General features: G+C 41.5%; 1 protein-coding gene across 12 annotated transcripts in view; it reads right to left on the bottom strand.

Annotated features, from left to right (window-relative positions):
• Positions 1–22,802, bottom strand: part of ULK4 (unc-51 like kinase 4) — a 724,727-nt gene that overhangs the window by 220,980 nt on the left and 480,945 nt on the right. For 8 of the 12 annotated variants that reach the window (XM_057497570.1, XM_057497567.1, XM_057497568.1 and 5 more), the window contains 2 exons: positions 18,484–18,650; positions 11,808–11,906 (listed from right to left, as the gene is read on the bottom strand). In XM_057497570.1, coding sequence (XP_057353553.1) covers positions 11,808–11,906; positions 18,484–18,650 — 266 coding nt within the window. Of the gene's footprint in view, positions 1–7,286; positions 7,526–11,807; positions 11,907–18,483; positions 18,651–22,802 lie in introns of those variants that run through there. The other 4 variants (XM_057497578.1, XR_008996028.1, XM_057497572.1 and 1 more) reach the window with 3 other exon arrangements.

The following is a 22,802-nucleotide window of genomic DNA, read 5'->3' as shown; positions in this document are numbered from 1 at the left end:
TCTGTGTCCTTACTTATTTTCTGGCTGGTGGATCTGTCCTTTGGAGTGAGTGGTGTGTTGAAGTCTCCTAGAATGAATGCATTGCATTCTATTTCCTCCTTTAGTTCTATTAATATTTGTTTCAGGTATGTTGGTGCTCCTGTATTGGGTGCATATATATTTATAATGGTTATATCCTCTTGATGGACTGAGCTCTTTATCATTATGTAATGTCCTTCTTTGTCTTTTGTTACTTTATTTATTTTGAAGTCTGTTTTGTCTGATACCAGAATTGCAACACCTGCTTTCTTCTCTCTGTTGTTTGCTTGAAATATCTTTTTCCATCCCTTGACTTTAAGTCTGTGCATGTCTTTGCATTTGAGGTGAGTCTCTTTTAAGGAGTATATGGATGGATCTTGCTTTTTTATCCATTCTATTACTCTGTGTCTTTTGATTGGTACATTCAGTCCATTTACATTTAGGGTGATTATTGAAAGGTATGAATTTATTGCCATTGCAGGCTTTAAGTTTGTGGTTACCAAAGGTTTAAGGTTAGCTTCTTTACTATCTTACTAACTTAACTCGCTTGTTGAGCTATTATAAACACAGTCTGATGATTCTTTATTTCTCTCCCTTCTTATTCCTCCTCCTCCCTTCTCCATATGTTGGGTGTTTTGTTCTGTGCTCTTTTTAGGAGTGCTCCCATCTAGAGAAGTCCCTGTAGGATGCCCTGTAGAGGTGGTTTGTGGGAGGCAAATTCCCTCAGGTTTTGCTTGTCTGGGAATTGTTTAATCCCTCCTTCATATTTAAATGATATTCGTGCTGGATACAGTAGTCTTGGTTCGAGGCCCTTCTGTTTCATTGCATTAAGTATATCATGCCATTCTCTTCTGGCCTGTAGGGTTTCTGTTGAGAAGTCTGATGATAGCCTGATGGGTTTTCCTTTGTAGGTAACCTTTTTTTTCTCTCTGGCTACCTTTAATACTTTGTCCTTGTCTTTGATCTTTGCCATTTTAATTATTATGTGTCTTGGTGTTGCCCTCCTTGGATCCCTTGTCATGGGAGTTCTGTGTACCTGTGTGGTCTGAGAGGCCATTTCATCCCCTCGCTTGGGGAAGTTTTCAGCAATTATTTCTTCAAAGACATTTTCTATCCCCTTTTCTCTCTCTACTTCTTCTGGTATACCTATAATTCGTATATTGTTCCTTTTCGTTTGGTCACTCAGCTCTCTTAAAATTCTTTCATTCTTGGAGATCCTTTTATCTCTCTCTGCATCAGCTTCTCTGCGTTCCTGTTCTCTGTTTTCTAGTCCATTAAGGGTCTCATGCATCTCCTCCATTCTGCTTTGAAGTCCCTCCAGAGATTGTTTTATTTCTGTATTCTCCCTCCTTAGATCTTGCTTATTTCTCTGCAAGTCCATCAGCATGGTTATGACTTTTGTTTTGAATTCTTTTTCAGGAAGACTGGCTAAATCTATCTCCCCAGATTCCTTCTCAGGGGAAGATGTAGCAGATGCTGAAGCTGTCTGGGTTAGTCTTGTCTGGATCATATGTTTTTGCCTTTTCATGTTGACAGGTGCTATTGACTGTCAGCTGGGAGGGCCAAAATTTTCACTTGCTACTGGCCTTTCTTTACTGGGACAACTGCGCCCCCTAGTGGCTTGTGTTGGGTAATTGCATGTAGACTGGGTCTTTGTGTCTTGCCTGGCCGGAAGGGAGGAATTTCCCTTTCTGTGGGCGGAGTTTGTCTCAGGCTGCTTCTCTGCTTTCGCAGCGCCCGAAGGGGTAATGGATGGGGGCACTGTTTGGCTGTTTACCTCCGTGAGGAGGTCTCAGAGCTGTTGCCCAGGGGGTTAGTGCGCCCGGTTTTCCCTGTAATTTCCATCTGCTGGACTGTGACCTGGGTTGTTTCCGTCAAGCTGTTAAGTCCCTGTCCCTTTAAGATTTTCAAAAAGCCCCCGCTTTTCTTTGTCACAGGGGCATCATCTTCGGCACCCGATCAGAGGTCTTGCTGCCCTGTTCCCCCAGTATCCAGGGCCCTCTGGCCATGCACTGTGTCTGTGCTCTGGTGCGGGTGGCTGGGGCTGGGTGTTCGGCAGTCCTGGGCTCCGTCTCCCTCCCGCTCTGCCTATTGTTCTCCCGCCGGGAGCTGGGGGGAGGGGCGCTCGGGTCCCGCGGGGCCGGGGCTTGTATCTTACCCCTTTCACCAGTCGCTGGGTTCTCGCTGGTGTAGCTGCAGTCTGGCCACTGTCCTGCGTCTTCTGGTCTCTCTTTTAGGGCTAGTTGTGTTTGTTGTATTTTCAAAAGTATATATGTTTTTGGGAGGAGATTCCCACTGTCCTACTCACGCCACCATGTTGGCTCCACCTTTGGGACACATCTTATGCGTGATGGCTATGAAGGTGTATTAGAGATCCTATATACTATCTGAGGAGTATATGCTGGATCTCTGTAATTCAAGAATTTGTTGTCAGGAGGCTATAACTGAGAAGAATGCTAGCCACTTCGCTGAATGGCAAGTTGTGCAGAGGCTATTACGGGAGATGAATAGTGGAGAGACACTTAGTAGTAAGACTAGACAAAGTCTAAAGCAGACTAGCTGTGGAATCCTAGGCAAGGGGGATGTTTTTTATTTATTAAAGGGTGTTAGGAAGCTGGGACAGGACAGAGAAGGTAGAAATTCAATATTACAAATTGTTTTTGCTGAGTAAAACTAGATTATATAAGGTAGAAATGGGGATATAAAACCTTCTATGATAATAAAAGTAATAAATGTCAATTCATAAAATCTGAAATAGAGATGATATAAAGAAAATAGAAATCACATGTATGTCTACAACCTAGAACTAACCACTGAAGGTATCTCAGTATATGCCTGTCCTACACCACAGACAGCTAGTCCTCCATGTGTCTGGCAGTGTAGGGCCATGAACGTGACCACGCATGGGCTGTGCCCTAATGAATGGGTGTGGAGAGCTGGGGCTCCTCTGGCTGGGGTCCTCACTGAGCTTAAACCACCTGGTGATGTAACTGGCCTGCTGCTAGGCTACTGCTTCCACACCTTTAAGCTATAAGCTATTATTGTGCTATATATAGAGCTGGCCCAGTGCTCTGGGCGGAGGCAGAGACGCTAGTGCTCGACCTGCCGCTGGGAGTACAAACCAGGTAATAAACCCTTCACCCCAAAGAACGTTTGCTGTCAGTTTCTTTGGTCACATTGAATCCATAGCGAACTTGCCCGGGTCTGGAACCCGTTAGCAAGACAGTGGGAAATCACAATCGTTCTACAGCCTTTTCAATTTGTTATCAAAACATAAAAAACCCTCACAATCAGTTATAAATGTATAGTAGAATTTTTAAAAAACGAACCTAATATTTATTGCTGCAATTTGAAACATTAGAAACACAGAGATTATTAAAGTAGTTTTTTTGTGTTTTTTTTTTTGTTGTGGTGTTTTCTGTAAAACACTTACCAAGAGCAGTTTGAACAGTGCATGCTGCCTTTCTCCCATTCAACAGCATACAAAGATAGCATCCTTTCTATGTCTTGGGGGATAAGTGTGGATCAACTCCCAACATTTTACCCTTTGTGCTTCCAATATTATAAAATATCTCCCAGTTTCTTTTATGTGAAGAGTTTTTTTGCCTGCATCACTTCTTCTGAGGCCTCTTCATTCTTTTCTTTAAAATCACTTTTCTCATTTATGTGGGTAACTTCACTACCACAAAGTTCCTCTGGCCGCATGCTCAGAGCCTCTCAGATGCTGCCATCGTCACCAGGCCTGACGCCTGCTATTTCTTGTACAATTCTATTTACATTAGAATCAAATTTCACTTCCAGGGCTATGATTTTAATTTCTGTGCTGCACTTTCATCTCTGTTGGTCAATTCCCTCTTTCAGTTAACCCTTTTGGTAAAATGCTGTATGCATTTATCATTGGAAGGCAAGGAAGAAGCATGCTTTGCTATCTTCTCACTAAATAACAGATGGAGAGTGACCGACTGCTGACAGATTTTGAAATAAGTACATGACTGGTCACTGATTATCATGCACACCTATTATTTACATAGTGATTTGTTCACCGAATAGCAAGTGGAAAAGTTTGTACTTCACCCAATTATTAATAGTTAATACAACATTCTAACTGAAATTTGAAGCATGTTGTGGGGGAACTGGTATTAACTGAAATTTGTGGATATTAAAACCACATAAAAGGACTATCTCTGTATGAGTAACAGGATATATATTAATTACAAAATGGTGCTAATTTAAAATATATCCATAATTTAAATATATATAAATTTTCAATCATATATACATTTTTGTCTTTTGATATATCTTAAGTTAGCATTATACTATAATATATATTCTGATATTTTATTTAACTTCATGTTAGAACTATTTTCCCACATAGTTAAATATGCTTGGGAATTATGATATTTAATAGCATCATAGAATTCTACCCTAAGAACATAATTAATTTCTAACTGAGTGACATTATTTGGTTATTACCAAAGAATATGCTACTAAAGATAATGTTGTGAGAACATTTTTTACACAAGTCATTCAGTATTTTCTCTATCTCTTATGCATAAAATTCTAGAAGTGGACTGACTACACTCAAGGATATAAATAATTTTGTTTTGATACATACCAATTTACTTTTTTATTTACTGATTTCTGTCCCCAAAGTAATATTCCAAATTTAATTTTTTTTAATTAATTTTTTTCTTGTGAACTTATGTGTTGGGTGAAATGAACACTGGGCATTGTATTTTTGTTATGAATTGCCTACTCCTTTGCCCATTTTTCTCTTGGGATGTCTATTTCTAAATGATTTATATCACCTCTTTCTATACGTCAGCTCCTTACAGACATTGTGTCTCAAAAATGAACATGTCTGAAACCCAAAAACCATGGGTTATTATTACCTTCTTGTCCACTTCTCAGACGATGAGTGAGATTTGTAAATATGAAATCACACTAAAACTCTGATATGCTTTTTCAAGTTCTAATGATTCATCTATAGAGCTGGTTATAAGATTCCAATTACTAATGTCACTTTTCTCAGTGATGCATATATGAAACTCAACCATTAATTATGAAGAAATATTTTTACCATCCATTTTAAAATCAAGGCCTGTATACTGAGAACAGAGAATAAAGAATAAAGGACATACTACAAACTTTTAATAACCAGACTTTACTTTTGACAAGACACACGATTCGCGGTTCCCCATTCTTTCTAACTCCCACTTTCTCTTCTTTTATTAGTCTGCCCCCACCCTGGGCTTGTTTTGTGAAACAAGTGACATGCATTCACATTGAAACATTATTATTTGAAAGAAGGCTTGAAGTGATGGCAATAAGAATTGGGAGTTGGGGTCACTGATAGGTAAGAATGGTTCTCTGGAGGAGTCACATTCTGGCACCACTCTCCTAAGTGGATGCTTACCTAATGCAGCTCAGAATCAGCAACTGTGGCCAATAACAAAATACTTTAAATACTGTATCATTGTTATTACAACCACTCCAAGACAAAGGTGCAAGAAGTAATGGCAGGAAAGCTGCACTTGTAGAGCCTTTCTTTCCTACAGCTATCCAAATTCAAACATTGAATGTCAGTCCTGGGCCCTCTCCTATTTGAAAACGTGATGATACTGTGGCTTCTGTTTTGACTGCTCAGAGGTTGTTCTGGTGGTAAAACACTGCTGCTGGCATTCTAGGGCTGGGTTTTATACACTGCAGTTACTACAAGTTATAGCAATTTTTCAGAAATCCATGAATCCCTGAGCAAAGCAACCTGCCCTTTTGTGCTCTTTCTTGGCAATCAAAGGTAGGGTGTGGGTTATTTCAGGAGTATAGGTTGCCCAGTGAAGGTCAGGGCAACTCCTGCCAAGAAGAGATCAATGCCTAGAGAGAAATCTAGATGATGTGGTTTTAAAGCAAGTGACCTGTAAGCCATCACCTGTGCCACCCCCAGGAGGGGCTGGCTTAACCAGGGCAGGACAGCAAAGGTCCAAACAAACTCTCTGGATAAATTTGTACTTGAATCTATACCTTACAGACTTGACCTATTTTCAGTTACGCTGAGGAAAGATAGAAAATGCACTGTGCTCATGCTGCCTTTCCTACACAAATGTTAATCGAATCCCTCCTCTGTACCAGGCCCCAAAGAAGAACAAGTTAAATATGTCTCCTACTTTCCTAGGGCTTACAGTCTAGTGGGAGAGACAGAGGCATATGCAAGATACTCTGGTGCCATTTAATAATAAGCATTAGTACTAGGAATATAAGGGAGCTATTGTGGGGGGGGGGTAGGGGAGTGCGGGGGGCAGGGTTGGCAAGGGCAACCCAACCCGGCCTTGGAGGCTCCCTGCAAGAAGTGGCATCTAAGCCAAGACTTGAAAGCCGAGGAAGTGGCAGCTGGGGGGAAGGGGGAAGAGCATGTTCCAGGCAGAGGCAAGGGAAAGCACAGCACTGAAGAACCGAAAACACTTGGGAGTGCAGATCACAGAGCAGGACAAGGAAAAGCAAGACATAAGGCTAGAACCACAACCATCAGATCATATATGGTTTTGTAAATATATTAAGAAGTTGGAATGTATCCAAAAGTCGTGAGTTTTTAACCACTGAGGTTAAAACCATTGGAGGGTTTTAAGTCAATGAGTGAGACGATAAGTTTTGCACTTTAGAAACAGCACTCTCCACCGTGGAGAAGAGAGAGGACAGGGCAAGACAGGGAGAAGGCTGCTGTGGCCCTGCAAGCCCAGCAAGGTGGCGGCGGCCTTTTCAGCAGCATCCACAGGAATGAAGATCAAAATGGTCTGGAATGAGCTTGGGTGGCTTCGTGGAATGGGGCAGGTTGGCAATGAAAAAGAGGCAAAGAATATGACTGCCTTCTTGGCTTGGCCAGAGCAGAGTCAGTTTCATTCACTGGCAAACAGAACATGGAAGAGCAGCTTTTAGGGGATGATTATGGGTTTGCTGGAATCCTGTTGAATCTGAGGTGTTTATGGTGCACCAAGTGGACATGTCCAGAAGACAGATGGGTGGCGGCTAATCAGAAGGAGGGGCAATCCTATTAAATGGGGTAGTGACTCCTTAAAGTAGCTGCTCAGTAAAGAACTGATAAAATGCCCAGTGTCTTGGATTTGACTTGCAAACAGACTACTTAGTACTTCTGGCTCCATCACTATAAACTATTACTTATATTTCATGCCACTGACTATGAAGGCAACAGGCCATTACTATTTAAAGAGAAAAATCTCAGTTACTTCCTGAGAGGAAGAAATCAGAAAATGAAAAAATGAAATTGTTTTATCCAATACTTTGTGGCCCACAATTTATTTTTTAAATTGGCGCAGTGATCTAGAAACACAAATTGATAAGTATCATGTTGACATAGGCTAAAGTGTTGTTACTGGCAGAATCTCTACTTGTTCAGGAGCCTGCTCAGTCTGCGCCAGGTGGAGCAGGGGGCAGTTCACACTCTGACCCTAGCTGGGGACTTCAGTTCTGACCAGACTGCAGAGAAGCATCTTTTCTGTGGCCAAGAAAGGCATGGTTAGTGTGAAACATGCAAGCCGGGCTAAACACTAGCATCTCTGACATAAAACAAAAAGGGCATTTTTAACAATACCTCTTATAAATTTGAAAATACCTATTTTTATCGAGGAGAAAGAGGCTGTAGCATAATTTCTTCAAGCCATTAATTATCTAGTTACAAATATCATCTATATAGCCTCATCTAGGAGATGCACATATTTCTCCATTTTCTCTTATTAAGAAATAAAATATTTAAATCAAACGATTACCTTGCTTTATCTTTTCTTCAGGAGACATGGTCAACTCATTGTATCTTTTATTGGCCATATTTTATACTATGGTTCCCAACTGATGGTTCAAAAATCTGCCCAAAATTATGAATTGTGTGCAGAACTTTGCATATAAGTGAATCTAGGCATTTTTCTGGGAGGACGGTCTAGAATCACCAGATTCTTAAAATAGCTCACACTCAGAATAAGATCACTACCTTATACCTACACTTCACTATGGTTCTCCTACAGTGTATATCATAAGTTATGTATGACAAGTTTCATATTCTCTTAAGGATGTTTACTTTCATTGGACTGTATCTGGAAAAAACCTCAAAAGATAACAAGTTCACTCACCTGCCTTAAAGCAAAATACCTCCAAAATTATCCAAGTCACATAAAAGCTGAAAGTCTGTTTATTTTTCCCTATGGGAAAGCAATTCCAGCACCTCATTCAGCTTATTACATTTTTTAACAACCACTGTAAAATTTATCTTTGGTCTGTATGTGCTCTGCTTTAGGTCCTCAATAGCCTTATTACTATTTGTCTTCCCTTATACACCACTATAAATGTGTGTTCATCTTTTCCAGAGAAGATACATTGCAATGGTCTTACCACCAGCTATTTTTAAACCTAATGACTCTAGTGATAAACGTGTATGTACACAATCCAGCTCACATATGTTAGGCAGACGTCTAGCCAATATACTAGAACGGAAGTGTGATCAAGTTACAGTGACAGGAGTTCAGCATCCCAGAGAGCTGGGAAAAGCCTCTCCCATGACCTGATGCAGGACGAGAAGGCTGTCCTGCTGTTTCTGGAGGCTGCACTGCCAGTCAGAAGCGTGGGTGTGATGGCATCTGACTTAGCCAAGGGCCCAAAAAGTCGCTCCAGCCACCTCAGCTCTAGCCCGGCCTGTGAGCCTGGCCCCACTGCCCACAACAACAGGGGCTGTGCCTCCAGGCTCCCCACGCGCACTGGCAGCCCCATCACGTGGCTTGCTTGCCTCTCGTGTGGGTCTGCCTCCTGTGGCCCTCTCTGTACAAACACTGGGCACCCCAGGCTCCCACTGACAGTGGCCCCCTGCCTCCCTCATGTGCCTGCCTACTGGCCAAGGAATCACCTGTAGTCTGAAGGGCTGCCTCCTGCGTTAGCAGGGATGGTGGGCTAGCTCTGGCCTGGCCTCAGCAAACTTGTCCCCGGCCTGTGGGCTGCAGTCACACCTTCTCCAGCAAGGTCTGAGCCACAGCCTTGGGGAATGAGTCCTTGAGAAGTCTGTCCTGCCTTAGGTGCTCTCCCTCAGCTTTAGGGCACCTGTGGGGTTATTTTCACATCTTACAGTCATTCTTCTTTCCTAGCTTAGTAATTCTATATGTTAAAATTCTCCCATTTAAGTCACTGTGTGGTTTCTGTCTTCTGACTGGACCCAGTAGGATATAATAACAATGTCTTACATGCTGACTGTACTCACGGACAGTATTTGCCAACAGTGCACTTTTGTTCCCATTTTTCCTTCCAGTTTAATTATATTATGGTTAAAGAATGTGGTCCATATAATTCTGACTTACTAGAATTTACTAATGTTCTTTTAAAATAATGCATGATAAAACTGAAGGAACAAAAGAGCAGCAGACTCACAGACTCCAAGACGGGACTTAGTAGTTACCAAAGGGGAGTCGTTGGGGAGCGTGGGTGGGGAGGGAGGGAGAAGGGGATTAAGGGGCACTGTAATTAGCAGTCACAATATAGGTATGTCAGAGGGAAGGCAGGACAGCACAGAGAAGACAATGAATGACCCTATAACATCTTATTATGCTGACAGTGACTACAATAGATGGGGTGAGGGCTTGATAATATGGGTGAATGTTGAAATCACAGTGTTGTTTATGTGAAACCATCATAAGATTATATATCAATGATATTTTTTTTAAAAAAAGTAACGCATAAGGACTTTTTAAAGATGTTTCTGGAAAACTGAAAATATGTAGTCTCTATTTTCAGGACACAGAGATGGATATATCTCTATTAGTTCAATCTTATTAAAGTTTTCATAAACTTTATACAGCGGTCAACAAACTTCCTATAAAGAGCAAGATACTAAATAACATAGGCTTGTGGACTTAATAGTCTCTGTGGTAACTCAACTGTATTGTTCAGGTGGAAATATGTAAACGATAGATAATACGTAAACACATTATCTGTGTGGCTATATTCAATAAGACTTTATTTATAAAAATAGGCAGTAGGACAGAGTTAGCTCACAGACCATAGTTTATCAATCCTTGCTTCACATCATAATTTTTATGTACTTGATCTGTGAAGCAATGAGAAAAATCTGTTAAATCTCTCAATACTAGAATGTTTTTTAGATTCTGGCCTGTATGTTTTTGGTCTTTCTCTCTTCATACAGTTCTATGCTCTGATGTTTGACAGAAAACAGTTCATAGTTATATATTTCTGTGGATTTTGTTCCTCATCATTGTAGAATCCTCTTTTCTCTTAAAGGGGTGTGTGTGTGTTTGTGCAATAAAACTTATATTTGATTCAGGAAAATTTAGAAAGAAAATTTATTTTATAAGACAACACAGTTATAAGACAAGACAATGGGTAAATTTAAGAATAAACCCAATTAGAGTAAATTCATTTATTAAAAGAAAACAAATCTCAATGCAGCAAACACCCAAACCTTCTATGATATATATATATAATATATATATATATGACACACAATGTTCTAGAATTTTTACCTACAATAGATTCTTCATCTGCCTTTTGTAAGCTATTTTCAAAATATTTGAAATAATTTTTTAAATCTTATTTACTGTAAATATTATTATCTTACATATATATTGCCTATAAAAGAGCATGTGGATTGTGTCAATCTTTTCTCTGTTTACTGCGGCCTCATCTGCTTCCTGACCTTCGCCTGTGAGGGCTCACCCCTTATATTCTGAGCTAGAGCATCAGGTTAACATTCCCACCTTTCCTGTAACTCCATGCCAACTTCTACACCAAGAATTCTTCCACTCTGTCAGAGGTGTGTCCAGTTCCCTGGAGTTTTGTGTCATTCCTTCACTTCATTGTGAGCTGACTGCCACGTTTCTTAACTGCTCTATTCCACATACACCATTATTTAATATAACACAGTATTGACTGATTTTTCCCCATTTTTCTTTCTCACTCACTTGAATCAAACCTTTATTTGAATATAATTAAGTCTATAGAATTATTCATCCACACTGCATTTACCTTCCTTCGAGCCATAGGGCAGGAACAGATAAACCCCAGCCGCCCTGAGAGAACTGAAGCTGTCTACCTCTGTGAAGGGTATCGGCCACAAGGGCCTCGGGTTACCTAGAAGCCCTGTCCTTGGACCCCCAGATGTGACAGGCTGGCAGGAGGCTGATGGAATTTTGTCAGCTAACCTCTGACTGACAGCACTGTCCAAGGATGGGAGTCATGGGTACATATCTGGGTCCTCTGTAAGTTTGGTTAGAACTGTTGAGCTGGTTCAGACTGCACAGTCTCTGCTGGGCTCTTCTCATACATTCAGTGTCTTGTCGGTCTTACCTGTTTTCATTTAATTTCACTTATTTCATTCTACTTATGAAAGCAGATGGAGATGCAGGGGGATTTAGTCTAGGTGTGTGTCTGTGCTTCTGAACTTCTGGAGTGTCCTATGTGTCATGTACAGCTCTAAAATATCTTTTTGAAAAACAACTGATCTCATAATGGATTTCTTCTTCCTTCTTTGAATTTATTTCTTGAGTTTTTTACCTCACATTCATTAAGACTGCCTTATTTAAATATCCACTTGAATGATAAGCCACCTGGCTTTAAAATAAAGTTGAAATTTAGTGTTTCTTGCCAAATAATCTTCAGAAATTTCTTTTGGTTCTAGCTTTGAAAGGAATTAAAATAGCACAGCAACTCAAGACATCATGAAATTCAAATAAATTACTTCAACAGCAGCAATGTTCTGACAGACACACAAACAGGTGGGCTCTTACCAGCGGGATAAGCAGGCTAATGAGGTCTGTCAGAGGTTTGCTGAGCCTCAGCAGGTCTTCTGCGGCCTGAGTGTCCCCACCGGAGCCAGACTTCTGAGCCTTTGGACAGAGTAAAGAGAGAAGCAGCGAGCCTTAGAGATTTGTCAACTCAGCGGCAGGAAAGAGGTCCTCTCAGGCTAGCAGAAGGGGGCTGAGGGAGCATTCCGCCTGGCCCCTTGAAGAATAGTTATGTTTTGCTACAAAATGACAAAGAGTGCACATACTGCTACTGCGCTAGCTCAGAGGCAGACCTGGACTGACCAGAGATAAAGCAGTAACAAGGGCCGTCCCTGGAGGACTGAGGTTGATGTTCACACACTGTGGAGGGTACTTTATCTTCCTGATTATCCCGAGACTAGGTGCTGTTGGCCCCATTTTTCAGGCAAGAAAACCAAAATTCAGAGAAGCAATTTGTCCAAAGTCCTACAGATAAAGGGTGATGAAACCAGAGGGTAAATCCAGGCTATGAGACTCCAAATCACACATGCTCATCTCTCTGGGGCATTTTTATGCACATTATATGATGCACACAAATGTATTCTGCTGTATTTTCTTTCTCTACATGCATACACATGCTCAAGTAACATCTAGAATGTCTGTCCAATGTACCACCACATGAATAGACTCACACATGGGTCTCTATTGTTTAGGAAGTATGGGCTTAAACTGCAATAGGAAAAGGAAATGAGAAGTGAGTGCCTTTACTTTTAAGTACATCTTCTTCCAGGAATTGTACAGAGCTATCTAATTCTGGAGATTTCTATCATAGAGATGAATAATTTATATTGAAAAATAATTTCAATTTTATATTGACAAGTAATGATTATGTATTGTGTTTGCAATACTATATGCACATCTCATTCACATATTTCCTCTCTGTTTTTGATTTCACTCAGAAGAGACAAAACTACTTTAAGATAATGACCTTTGCCAGAGCCCTCAGAGTAGGCTGCAGACTGCCCTATCCTGGGTTGTTGACCTGCGCTCCAGGACCTTTCTCATGAAGGCCAAACTTCCTTCTGCACTTCATGCTCACGGACAGAATTTTAGTTGCATGCTTTTTATAGTTTAGAGGAACTTGAGTGAAAATCAGACAACTGTCTTTTAACAACTTGCAGCTTGCACCAATAGCCAAGGGGAACAATAGTAAATATTAGCATGGAACTCCCCACTCCTCTCTCCCCTTCCTGTCCTTCCCAGCAGACTTTACCAGGAAGATAGAATTTCCTTCCAGAAAACAAATGTGCAGCACTCTCCTAGAGGTCTGAACCTTTCTGACTCGGGCTGTTGATCCTGCCTTCTGATCACAATGTGAGATAGAATATCAGGCTTTTCATATGAACACATTGTCCTGTAGAGTAGATTGGTTCCCTCTTGGGAAAGATGAGGCAGCCTTCCTAACCAGCACCTAAGCAGTGAGGGGCACAGTGCCACTGTTTCCTTTCCAGATGCATGTAAGCAAGCAGATGGGGCCAAAAGAACAAGGACCCATTGTGAGACTTTACCCACCAGGGCACCCAGTGGCCCTCTGCACCCTCCAAAATCTACCAAGTCACTTGTTATTGTCACTGAGAAACATCCAGACTCTGGCCAGTATTCAGGTGCCACCTCCTTGCAAAGTGGCCCAGGGTTCCAGAAAGGGAAAGCTGCAGCTTTGTGTAACAGGGAGGTGTTCACCAGGGATGCATTAGAAATTCAACTCTACTCACAAAAATATGGGCCCACGTGGAAGCTCTGTGCAATGGATGAAGGGTAAATCCAGAAGCTGAGTGGAACATTCGGGGGCCCAGGCCTGCCTCTTGTCTCTGTCCCTCTCCAGTTCCCCAGCACTGAATTCCCTTAAGTCAGCCTAGTGATTCCTAGGTCTGCCACCCTCTGTGTGCATTTTGCAGAGGGCCCATTCCACATCTCTGTCATGACATTGCTACTGGCCTCTTCATCCAGGTCCTCGGCCTTGGCTTCTGGTACCACCACCCCCTCTCCAAAACCCACTGCCCTTGTCACTGCTGAGGAGTCACATACCCCATGCCCACCCATCCAGTGTGCTCGGTCCACCCAGTTGTTAGTGTCTAATCGGGAGAAGATGGCAGACTGAGCCGGGATGGCAACAGTCAGGTCTGAGAGAAGTGGTTGGGTTTGTGGGATATTTAAGGTAAACTCTACATTATCTGGTGACAGATTAGATGCAGAATATGAAAAAGCAGGACACTTCATGGATGGCTTCCCAGATTTCTAGTTTGCAGAGTTAGGATGAGGGTGGCAGGGCTTGCTGAAAGGAGAATGGTTATGGGAGGAAGACACCGAATTCAGCTTTGGGAACACATTGAATTTGAAGTGAATCATTAAAATTCATTCTGGTCATTCTGAGGAACCTGCTGGATCTCAGAGTACTCTGGGCAGAATTATAAATTTAATAGTCTTAAACATATAAAACCTGGGAATATCAACTTATGAGCCACATTTAATGTTAAATGGCAATACAGCATTAATTAAAACTAAATAAAATAAACAGGTAACTTCTAAAATTTTTTAAGAAGGCTTATTGTAATAGATACAATTCGATTCTACCTAGCATTGCTACATGAATCTAGGAGGATTGAGTTTAACAAATTCAAGAGGTTAAATAAACACAGAGGTAAGGCATCTGTACAGAACACAAGACAGCGGGTTCTTCAGGCAGTTGTTGTCTGAGGTCGCAGAGAGGTGCAGGCACAGCCCAGAGCACAGCGTGCGGTGGTGTGGCCCAGACCCACTCGACACTCTGTGCTCGTTGAACACCACCATGCACGTGCTTCACGACACACAGATTGTTACACGACTCAGTTCCCACTCTGTAGGATCCCATGATTTAATTAAAAGGATGGCATGTTTACAAATAACTGCACTAAAGGCAGAGTGTACACGCTGCTATAGCTGTGCAAATAGAGCTTGGGTGGTGGAGGCAAACAGGAGAAGATCTGACTTTATCCCTTACCTGGTGGGAAGGGGATCCAATACTGATGGGGACAGACAGCCATATTGCAGGTGCTGAGAACTGCATGAGGAAAGCCTTAGGAGTGATAAGGGTAATATTTGGAAAATACTAAGCCAACTGTTCAGGTGCTGGTTTGCAAGGATGCCTCATCTTTCCCAAGAGGGAACCAATCTACTCTACAGGACAATGTGTTCATATGAAAAGCCTGATACTCTATCTCACATTGTGATCAGAAGGCAGGATCAACAGCCCGAGTCAGAAAGGTTCAGACCTCTAGGAGAGTGCTGCACATTTGTTTTCTAGAAGGAAATTCTATCTTCCTGGTAAAGTCTGCTGGGATGGACAGGAAGGGGAGAGAGGAGTGGGGAGTTCCATGCTAATATTTACTATTGCGCCCCTTGGCTATTGGCACAAGCTGCAAGTTGTTAAAAGACAGTTGTCTGGGCCTAGCATGGAGGACTGGCAGATGGAGCTAGAAAGGCACCCGGGGGCTGGATGGTATTAGGCCTTGAATGTCTCACAAAGGATTTAGAGAATCACATCATAGGTGATGAGATGTCATTAGTGTTTGCAAAAGAAGGGAGAGACATGATGAGGACTAGGGGCTGTGCCAGAAAAATCTCACTTAAGTCTAGAACCAGACAGAGGGCAGCTCGTGCGGGAGAACAGCAAGAGGAAAGCCGAGGACTCAACCTGGAGAGTCCAAGAGATGCTGAGGTAGAGACCTCGGCCCCCACCAAGGACAGCTTCTATGTGTGTGTGAGGCTGAGAAGGATGAAGCAGCCACATGTTGGGCTTTTGGCACTACCCACACACCTGCAAATAAACAGCAATTTGATTGCCTGCTATCAGCACAGCGGGAGATCAAGGTCCCCACCACTTCAGAATGACAGACAAGGCTGAGACCGGGAGGGCGGGTAGCCTGGATTTTATACTGAGTGTCTGCCTCCCCTGACCCTGCCCACCTTCACTCTGGAGCTTCCTGTGCCTGTCACATCCTCAAACATGAGAGGATGGCTCGCCTAGCTGCTGGCGCACAGCCAGGACCGTGGGCTCCCTGGGAACCGGCACTCCCTCTCTCTCTCGATCCCAGCTGAAAGCACAGATGCCGAGCCCTGTTCCAAGATATTAAGTGCAAAACCAAACCATAAAGTACTATCTTCTCAGCCTTCCAGGAGTCAGTTCAGTCAGGATATATGAACTGAGTGCCCTCCTGTGCACAAGACACAGAAATGAGGACATCAGGGTCCATAGGAAGCCGTCCGTAAAAAGGAACGTGAGGTGAGCACCTTTCTTGTTGCTGTTGGTGATACAGCAATAGCTTGCTTGCCTGGGCAAGGGATATATAAGGCAGTTTGTATTTATATATATTCACATACATCTTATTCTGTCATTTAAGTTCTACAACAACACTGTGGAGTGGCTATTATCACCTCTCCTTGACAGTGAGGAAAATATGAAGTTAGGTAAAGTAACCTGCCTGGGCATACAGGTGGAACGTGGATTTGGCTGAGATTTGAATCCAAGGCATTTCGGCCGCTGAGGCCCCCAGGTCCCCATGACATCAGTGAGCCTTGAGTATGTATTTGTCTCTGCTTCCACATCTTTCACACACAACCCTCGGGTTGAAGCAGGACCAGTTCCAAATCACAAAGCACACTGGGGAGGGACTGAACTCCTGATAGTCTAACACCTGCCTCCCTAGTACACATTCCTGCATCATATCACTTTCCTCTGTGACAAAGAAAAGTGCCTCATAAATCTAAACATTTTATTATTTTAAAAACTGGCAACCCTCAATTCTTGTACTTTATGGAAGTTCCTGTTAGCAGTAGACACCGGTTTTGAAAGCAAAAGAATCACCAGTGTGGAGCATGTTTATAAATGAAAGAGGTGACTTACAGTTTGGAAAGTACTAACAGCTCAGTGTCTAGGAGAATGTATCCTTGATGCACACTCCATTTCTCATCCCAGGCCTTTTCCCTAATTCAGTTTCAAGGACTCTACCTTTTTCAGATAGGCACCAAGTATCATGGAGATCAAAGTCAGCACTCAAGGCCAAATGCAATACATGACATATATTAGTAGGGGAGGACTGAGAAAGGTGACAGCAATAAAATACACAGTGGTGCTAAAGAAAAAGAAAAACCAGGGATCTCTTGCTACACTAGCAAATAGAGAAAAGAGAATTAGAAAGTATTGTTTATTAAGGAATTTTCTTTTAAATACCCTTAGATATCTACTTAATCACTTGTAATAAAAGAAGATTTCTATTGTTCTGGAATTTTTAAACTTCTGATCCTTCTAATCTACAATCTACATAACTTAATATTTTGCAGATTGTTATCATCATAGCATCATGTGAGAAAAACTGTTGACTGCATCTTGAAGAATTACATAAACTACCTCTACGGAAACTGAGATAAGCAACAGTGTTCTCCAAAGAGACATTGAAAATGAGAGTAAAATGTAAGAGAAATCCATAATTCAGGATTCCATAAGTATTAACAATGTTTTACAGATTATTTAGAAGAATTATAGATGAGCAAACAGGAACAACTAGGTAGTTCAAGGCCATTTTCACCTACTGCCTTTATAAGTTTGGGTTAAATACCTACTCTCATGTTTACTGAGGGGATCCCAGAATTATTATTAAACCACATATACAAGCTACACAGCTGACCAGCTTAACTGTGGTTAGAAGATACTATTTATCATAATGATGAATAACAGAGACTAAACCAGTGTCTAGAGATTCATTCTTGGCTCTTGCTACTATGACTTTTGACACAGTATCAAAACAGTTTGATTTCAACTTCAGTTTCTGCATCTATCCAAGTCAGGATGCTACCATTTAATATAAAGCTCTTGCAATTTTACTAGGATTCTAAACATAACAATGAATTCATATTGGCTGACCTAAGTATCAGGTGACACAGTTGGTCAGAGAGAACATTAAATAAAATAGAGATGTGGAAGTGCCTAACACCTAAGAGGGAAAGTTCTCAATAAACCCACCTCCACGTCCTTTCTTAGAGCATGGTGTTAATTATATTCAGGGTACAGTTTGGGGAAAACTGACTTTTCCATAGTCACTGAACATACTTCTAGTCCTCAAAACTGTCTTGCAATTCCATGTTGCTGGTCATAAGGAAATACAAGTAAGAGGTTTATGTATTGTATATGTATGTGTGATGAGTGTGTGCATATCTGTGTATAAAAGTCTCTGAGCATGTGTGGGCTGTGTGAGCTGTGTGTGTGTGTGTGTGTGTGTGTGCATGCCTAGAAGGCCAATCTATTCTTCCTACCAAGCTAATCCATCCTGTTGAGGGTGGCTGCAGCACCATCTCTGGACAGGAAAGACTGCACAGGGCTTAGCCCACCTTAGGGCGCTGGCAGGGCACATGATCTTCTGCGTGAGGAACATTTCTACAACTAGCACTCAGAAAGTCTTCACTTATGCCTCCCCTGCTTTCCTTTCAGATTTTATAACCAAATTATCTGTTTTTGACCATGGGCACCCAAAGATGGTTTATTTGGTAGTCTCTCCATGTAAAATCATGTATCCTTTTTCAAAAATCCTAGAAGATTGGAAAGAAGAGAATGAAAGGAAAGTGTAACATGGTGTAGGCTGTTCAAGACCCAGGAAAAGTGGTCCTCTACCTGCAGAGCCAGCCGTACAACACTGGATGTATAGGTCAGCATGCCATGCAAAATATCAAGCAGGGAAAATAGCAGTGCAGCTGGTATCTCATCGTTGTTTTTATTGCCCACATCCAAGCACAGTGTGGCAGTTTCAGTGAACAGGTTGCAGACATGACAGACCAGTCCTGAGAGCAAAAAGAAGGGTATAATATTTATCATAAATTTCAAAAATAACATCATATAAACCCAACAGAAGAGGCATATGTATTCTATGATGCATTAACTCTGAGCAGTCCTTCAACTGTAATCTTGTACGAGACACACTTGGAAAAGTTTTTTAAAATGCAGATTTCCAAGCCCAACTCCCAGAAAATGGGACAGGGCACAGGAGTACACCTGTTAAACAGGGTGATTTTGATGAAAGGGTTCCCCAAATTAAACTTTGAAAAATATTATCCTGTATGAACAGGGATCACAGGGACAGAGGGCTCCTGACACTGGAAGAAAAAGTATTGTATATGGACACACTGCCCCCAGGTTCTCTGAAGAAGACCTTCAAGTGAACCCAAAGGCCTATCAAGGATCCATAAGTAATTGGATCATTTCAAGAGGAAAAAGCAATGAATCAATTTTTTCTGCATGTATTTCAAAAAATTTGGCATGTAAGATTATGATTTTAACAAATTTGAAATTTTAAAATTGCCAAATTCTATCATTTTTGTCTCTATGAACCTCATATTAACAGTGCAGTTGTTCTTCATTAATCTTTAGTTTGATATAGTCACAACAAATGTATTTTCACATTTTGGAAGCATTACTATTTATATTTAACTTGGCATTTTATTGTTACTACTGTGCAGCATTACACTATGAATTTGCAAAAATGGCCCAGAAGTAAATGTGGTGAAAACACAATATGAAATGTTGTAAACCTAAATGGTGAAGAGGATCTATGGCATTGGTACATTATCTGAATGTTCTAGAAAAAGTGAGTCTTCAAATATAAATATTTTACATAAATGAGGGGAAAAGCATGGTAAGGATGTATATGGTAATAACATGTATTATTAAGCTGTATTTTACTGGACCTGCAATCCATTTGTCCTTATTTCTCACATAATCAATTGGATGGAAAATCTGCCAAGCACAGGCTTTCAACAATGCACACTGTCATTTCCAGTAAACCAATCTAATTTTCCTAGACAAGTGCAAAGTAATTTTTAGACTACCAAAATAATTAATTTTGTCACTAAGGTCAGGGAGAAACCAAAATTATGGAGACATCATTCAAAGTTACACTCCTTGTGGCAAAAACTGATAGAAGGCACAAAGCAGAAGACAAATATATTTGAAGGAAAAGTAGAATGAATTATTAGCAAAATTCCTTTATCAAATGACAATGTTTGATAGCACATGTCATCTATGACATATAATAAAGAAAAGCAATTATTGTGACATGTGTATTACACCAGCAGGCATTCTCCTTTGAGTTAGAATGCATCACTCATGTGCATGCTGTGAATCAGCACATGGCATTCCTGAGCTGTAAACAGGGCAGAAGAGCTTTAAAACATAATATTTGGTAAGCAAATGCTGCAAGAGAAGGTATGTTCCTTTTGGGGATTCATGATTACTTTATGATATATCATGTAGATGGCAAAGATATCCAGGGTGAATAGTGGTGAAGTACACGCTATGTGAACAGCAGAGAAGGATGCGGAAATCAACCTCAGGTGAATCACTGATCTTAACATAAAATCTAAAATTATAAAGGTTCTAGAGGAAAATGTAGGAGAAGACTTGCAACTAAAAGGCAGGAAATATTTCTGATGTCTCAAAAAGTACTGATCATTAAAAAAATGGATAAATTTTAAGGGGTGGAGCCAAGATGGCGGTGTGAGAAGGACAGTGGGAATCTCCTCCGAAAAACATATATATATACATATATACAACAAATGCAACTATCCCTAAAAGAGAGACCAGAAGACAAGGACAACAGCCAGACCACATCCAGACCTGCGAGAACCCAGCGCCTCATGAAACGGGTAAGATACAAGCCGCAGCCCGGTGGGACCCGAGACCCCTCACCCCAGCTCCCAGCGGGAGGAGAGGAGTCGGAGCGGGGAGGGAGAGGGAGCCCAGGACTGCTAATCACCCAGCCCCATCCATCCACACCAGGGCAGACACAGTGCATGTGTGGGGTGCTGAAAACTAGGGAAGTAGGACAGTAAGACCTGTGAACGGATCCTGAAGCCGGAGCCTGTGTGACAAAGAAAAACGAGTGCTTTCTGAAAGTCTTAAAGGGACAGGGACCCCACAGCTGGACGGAAGCATCCCGGGTCACAGTCCAGCAGCTGGAAATTCCAGGGAACTCTGGCGCACTAACCCCCTGGGCAACAGCTCTGAGACCCCTCACGGAGGTAAACAGCCAAACAGGCCCCCGTCCATTACCCCTCCAGGGCCCCGTCATAGCAGAGTAGCGGCCTGAGGCTGGCCACGCTCACAGCAAGGGAGCTTACTCCATACTGGCCGGGCAAGATACAGAGATGCAGTCTACACGCAAATGCCCAACATAAGCCACTAGAGGTCGCAGTTGTCCCAGTAAAGAAAGAACAGGAGCCAAGAGGACAGTCTTGACTCTCCCAGGTGACCGTCAATAGCACACCACTGCACCTATCAACATGGAAAGGCAAAAAGAATTTGATTCAGACAAGACAAACCCAGACACCTTGAACATCTTCTACCTCTTCCCCTGAGAAGAAACCAGGGGAGATAGATTTAACCAATCTTCCTGAAAAAGAGTTCAAAACAAAAGTCATAACCATGCTGATGGAATTGCAGAGAAATATGGAAGAACTAAGGAAGGAGAATACAGAAATAAAACAAACTCTGGAAGGACTTAAAAACAGAATGGACGAGATGCAAGAGACAATTAATGGACTAGAAAACAGAACAGGAACGCAGAGAAACTGATGCAGAGAGAGATATAAGGATCTCCAGGAATGAAAGAATTTTAAGAGAACTGTGTGACCAATCAAAACGGAACATTATCGCATATAGGGGTACCAGAAGAAGAAGAGAGAGAAAAAGGGATAGAAAGTGTCCTTGAAGAAATAATTTCAAAAACTTCCCCAAACTAGGGGAGGAAATGGCATCTCAGACCACAGAGGTACACAGAACTCCCATGAAAAGGGATCCAAACAGGGCAACACCAAGACACATAATAATTAAAATGGCAAAGATCAAAGACAAGAAAAAAGTATTAAAGGCAGCCAGAGAGAAAAAAAGGTCACCTACAAAGGAAAACCCATCAGGCTATCATCAGACTTCTCAACAGAAACCCTACAGGCCAGAAGAGAATGGCATGATATACTTAATGCAATGAAACAGAAGGGCCTTGAACCAAGAATACTGTATCCAGCAAGATTATCATTTAAATATGGAGGGATTAAACAATTCCCAGACAAGCAAAAGTTGAGGGAATTTGCCTCCCACAAACCACCTCTATAGGGCATCTTACAGGGATTGCTCTAGATGGGAGCACTCTTAAAAAGAGCACAGAACAAAACACCCAACATATGAAGAAGGGAGGAGGAGGAATAAGAAGGGAGAGAAATAAAGAATCATCAGACCATGTTTATAATAGCTCAATAAGTGAGTTAAATTAGACAGTAAGATATTAAAGAAGCTAAACTTGAGCCTTTGGTAACCACAAACTTAAAGCCTGCAATGGCAATAAGTACATACCTTTCAATAATTATCCTAAATGTAAATGGACTGAATGCACCAATCAAAAGACACAGAGTAATAGAATGGATAAAAAAGCAAGACCCATCCATACGCTGCTTAAAAGAGACTCACCTCAAACCCAAACACATGCACAGATCTAAGGTCAAGGGATGGAAAAAGATATTTCATGCTAACAACAGAGAGAATAAAGCAGGTGATGCTATACTAGTATCAGACAAAATAGATTTCAAAATAAAGAAAGTAACAAAAGACAAAGAAGAACATCACATAACGATAAAGGGCTCAGTCCAACAAGAGGATATCACCATTATAAATATATATGCACCCAACACAGGAGCACCAACATATGTGAAACAAATACTAACAGAATTAAAGGAGGAAATAGAATGTAATTCATTCATTTTGGGAGACTTCAACACACCATTCACTCCAAAGGACAGATCCACCAGACAGAAAATAAGTAAAGACACAGAGGCACTGAACAATACACTAGAACAGATGGACCTAATAGACATCTATAGAACCCTACATCCAAAAGCAACAGGTTACACATTCTTCTCAAGTGCACATGGAACATTCTCCAGAAT

The sequence above is a fragment of the Manis pentadactyla genome, chromosome 1, assembly GCF_030020395.1.
Source record: "Manis pentadactyla isolate mManPen7 chromosome 1, mManPen7.hap1, whole genome shotgun sequence".
NCBI classification, from domain to species: Eukaryota; Metazoa; Chordata; class Mammalia; order Pholidota; family Manidae; genus Manis; species Manis pentadactyla.
Note: the sequence above shows the minus strand (reverse complement) of the source record. Positions and strands in the feature narration are given on the sequence as shown.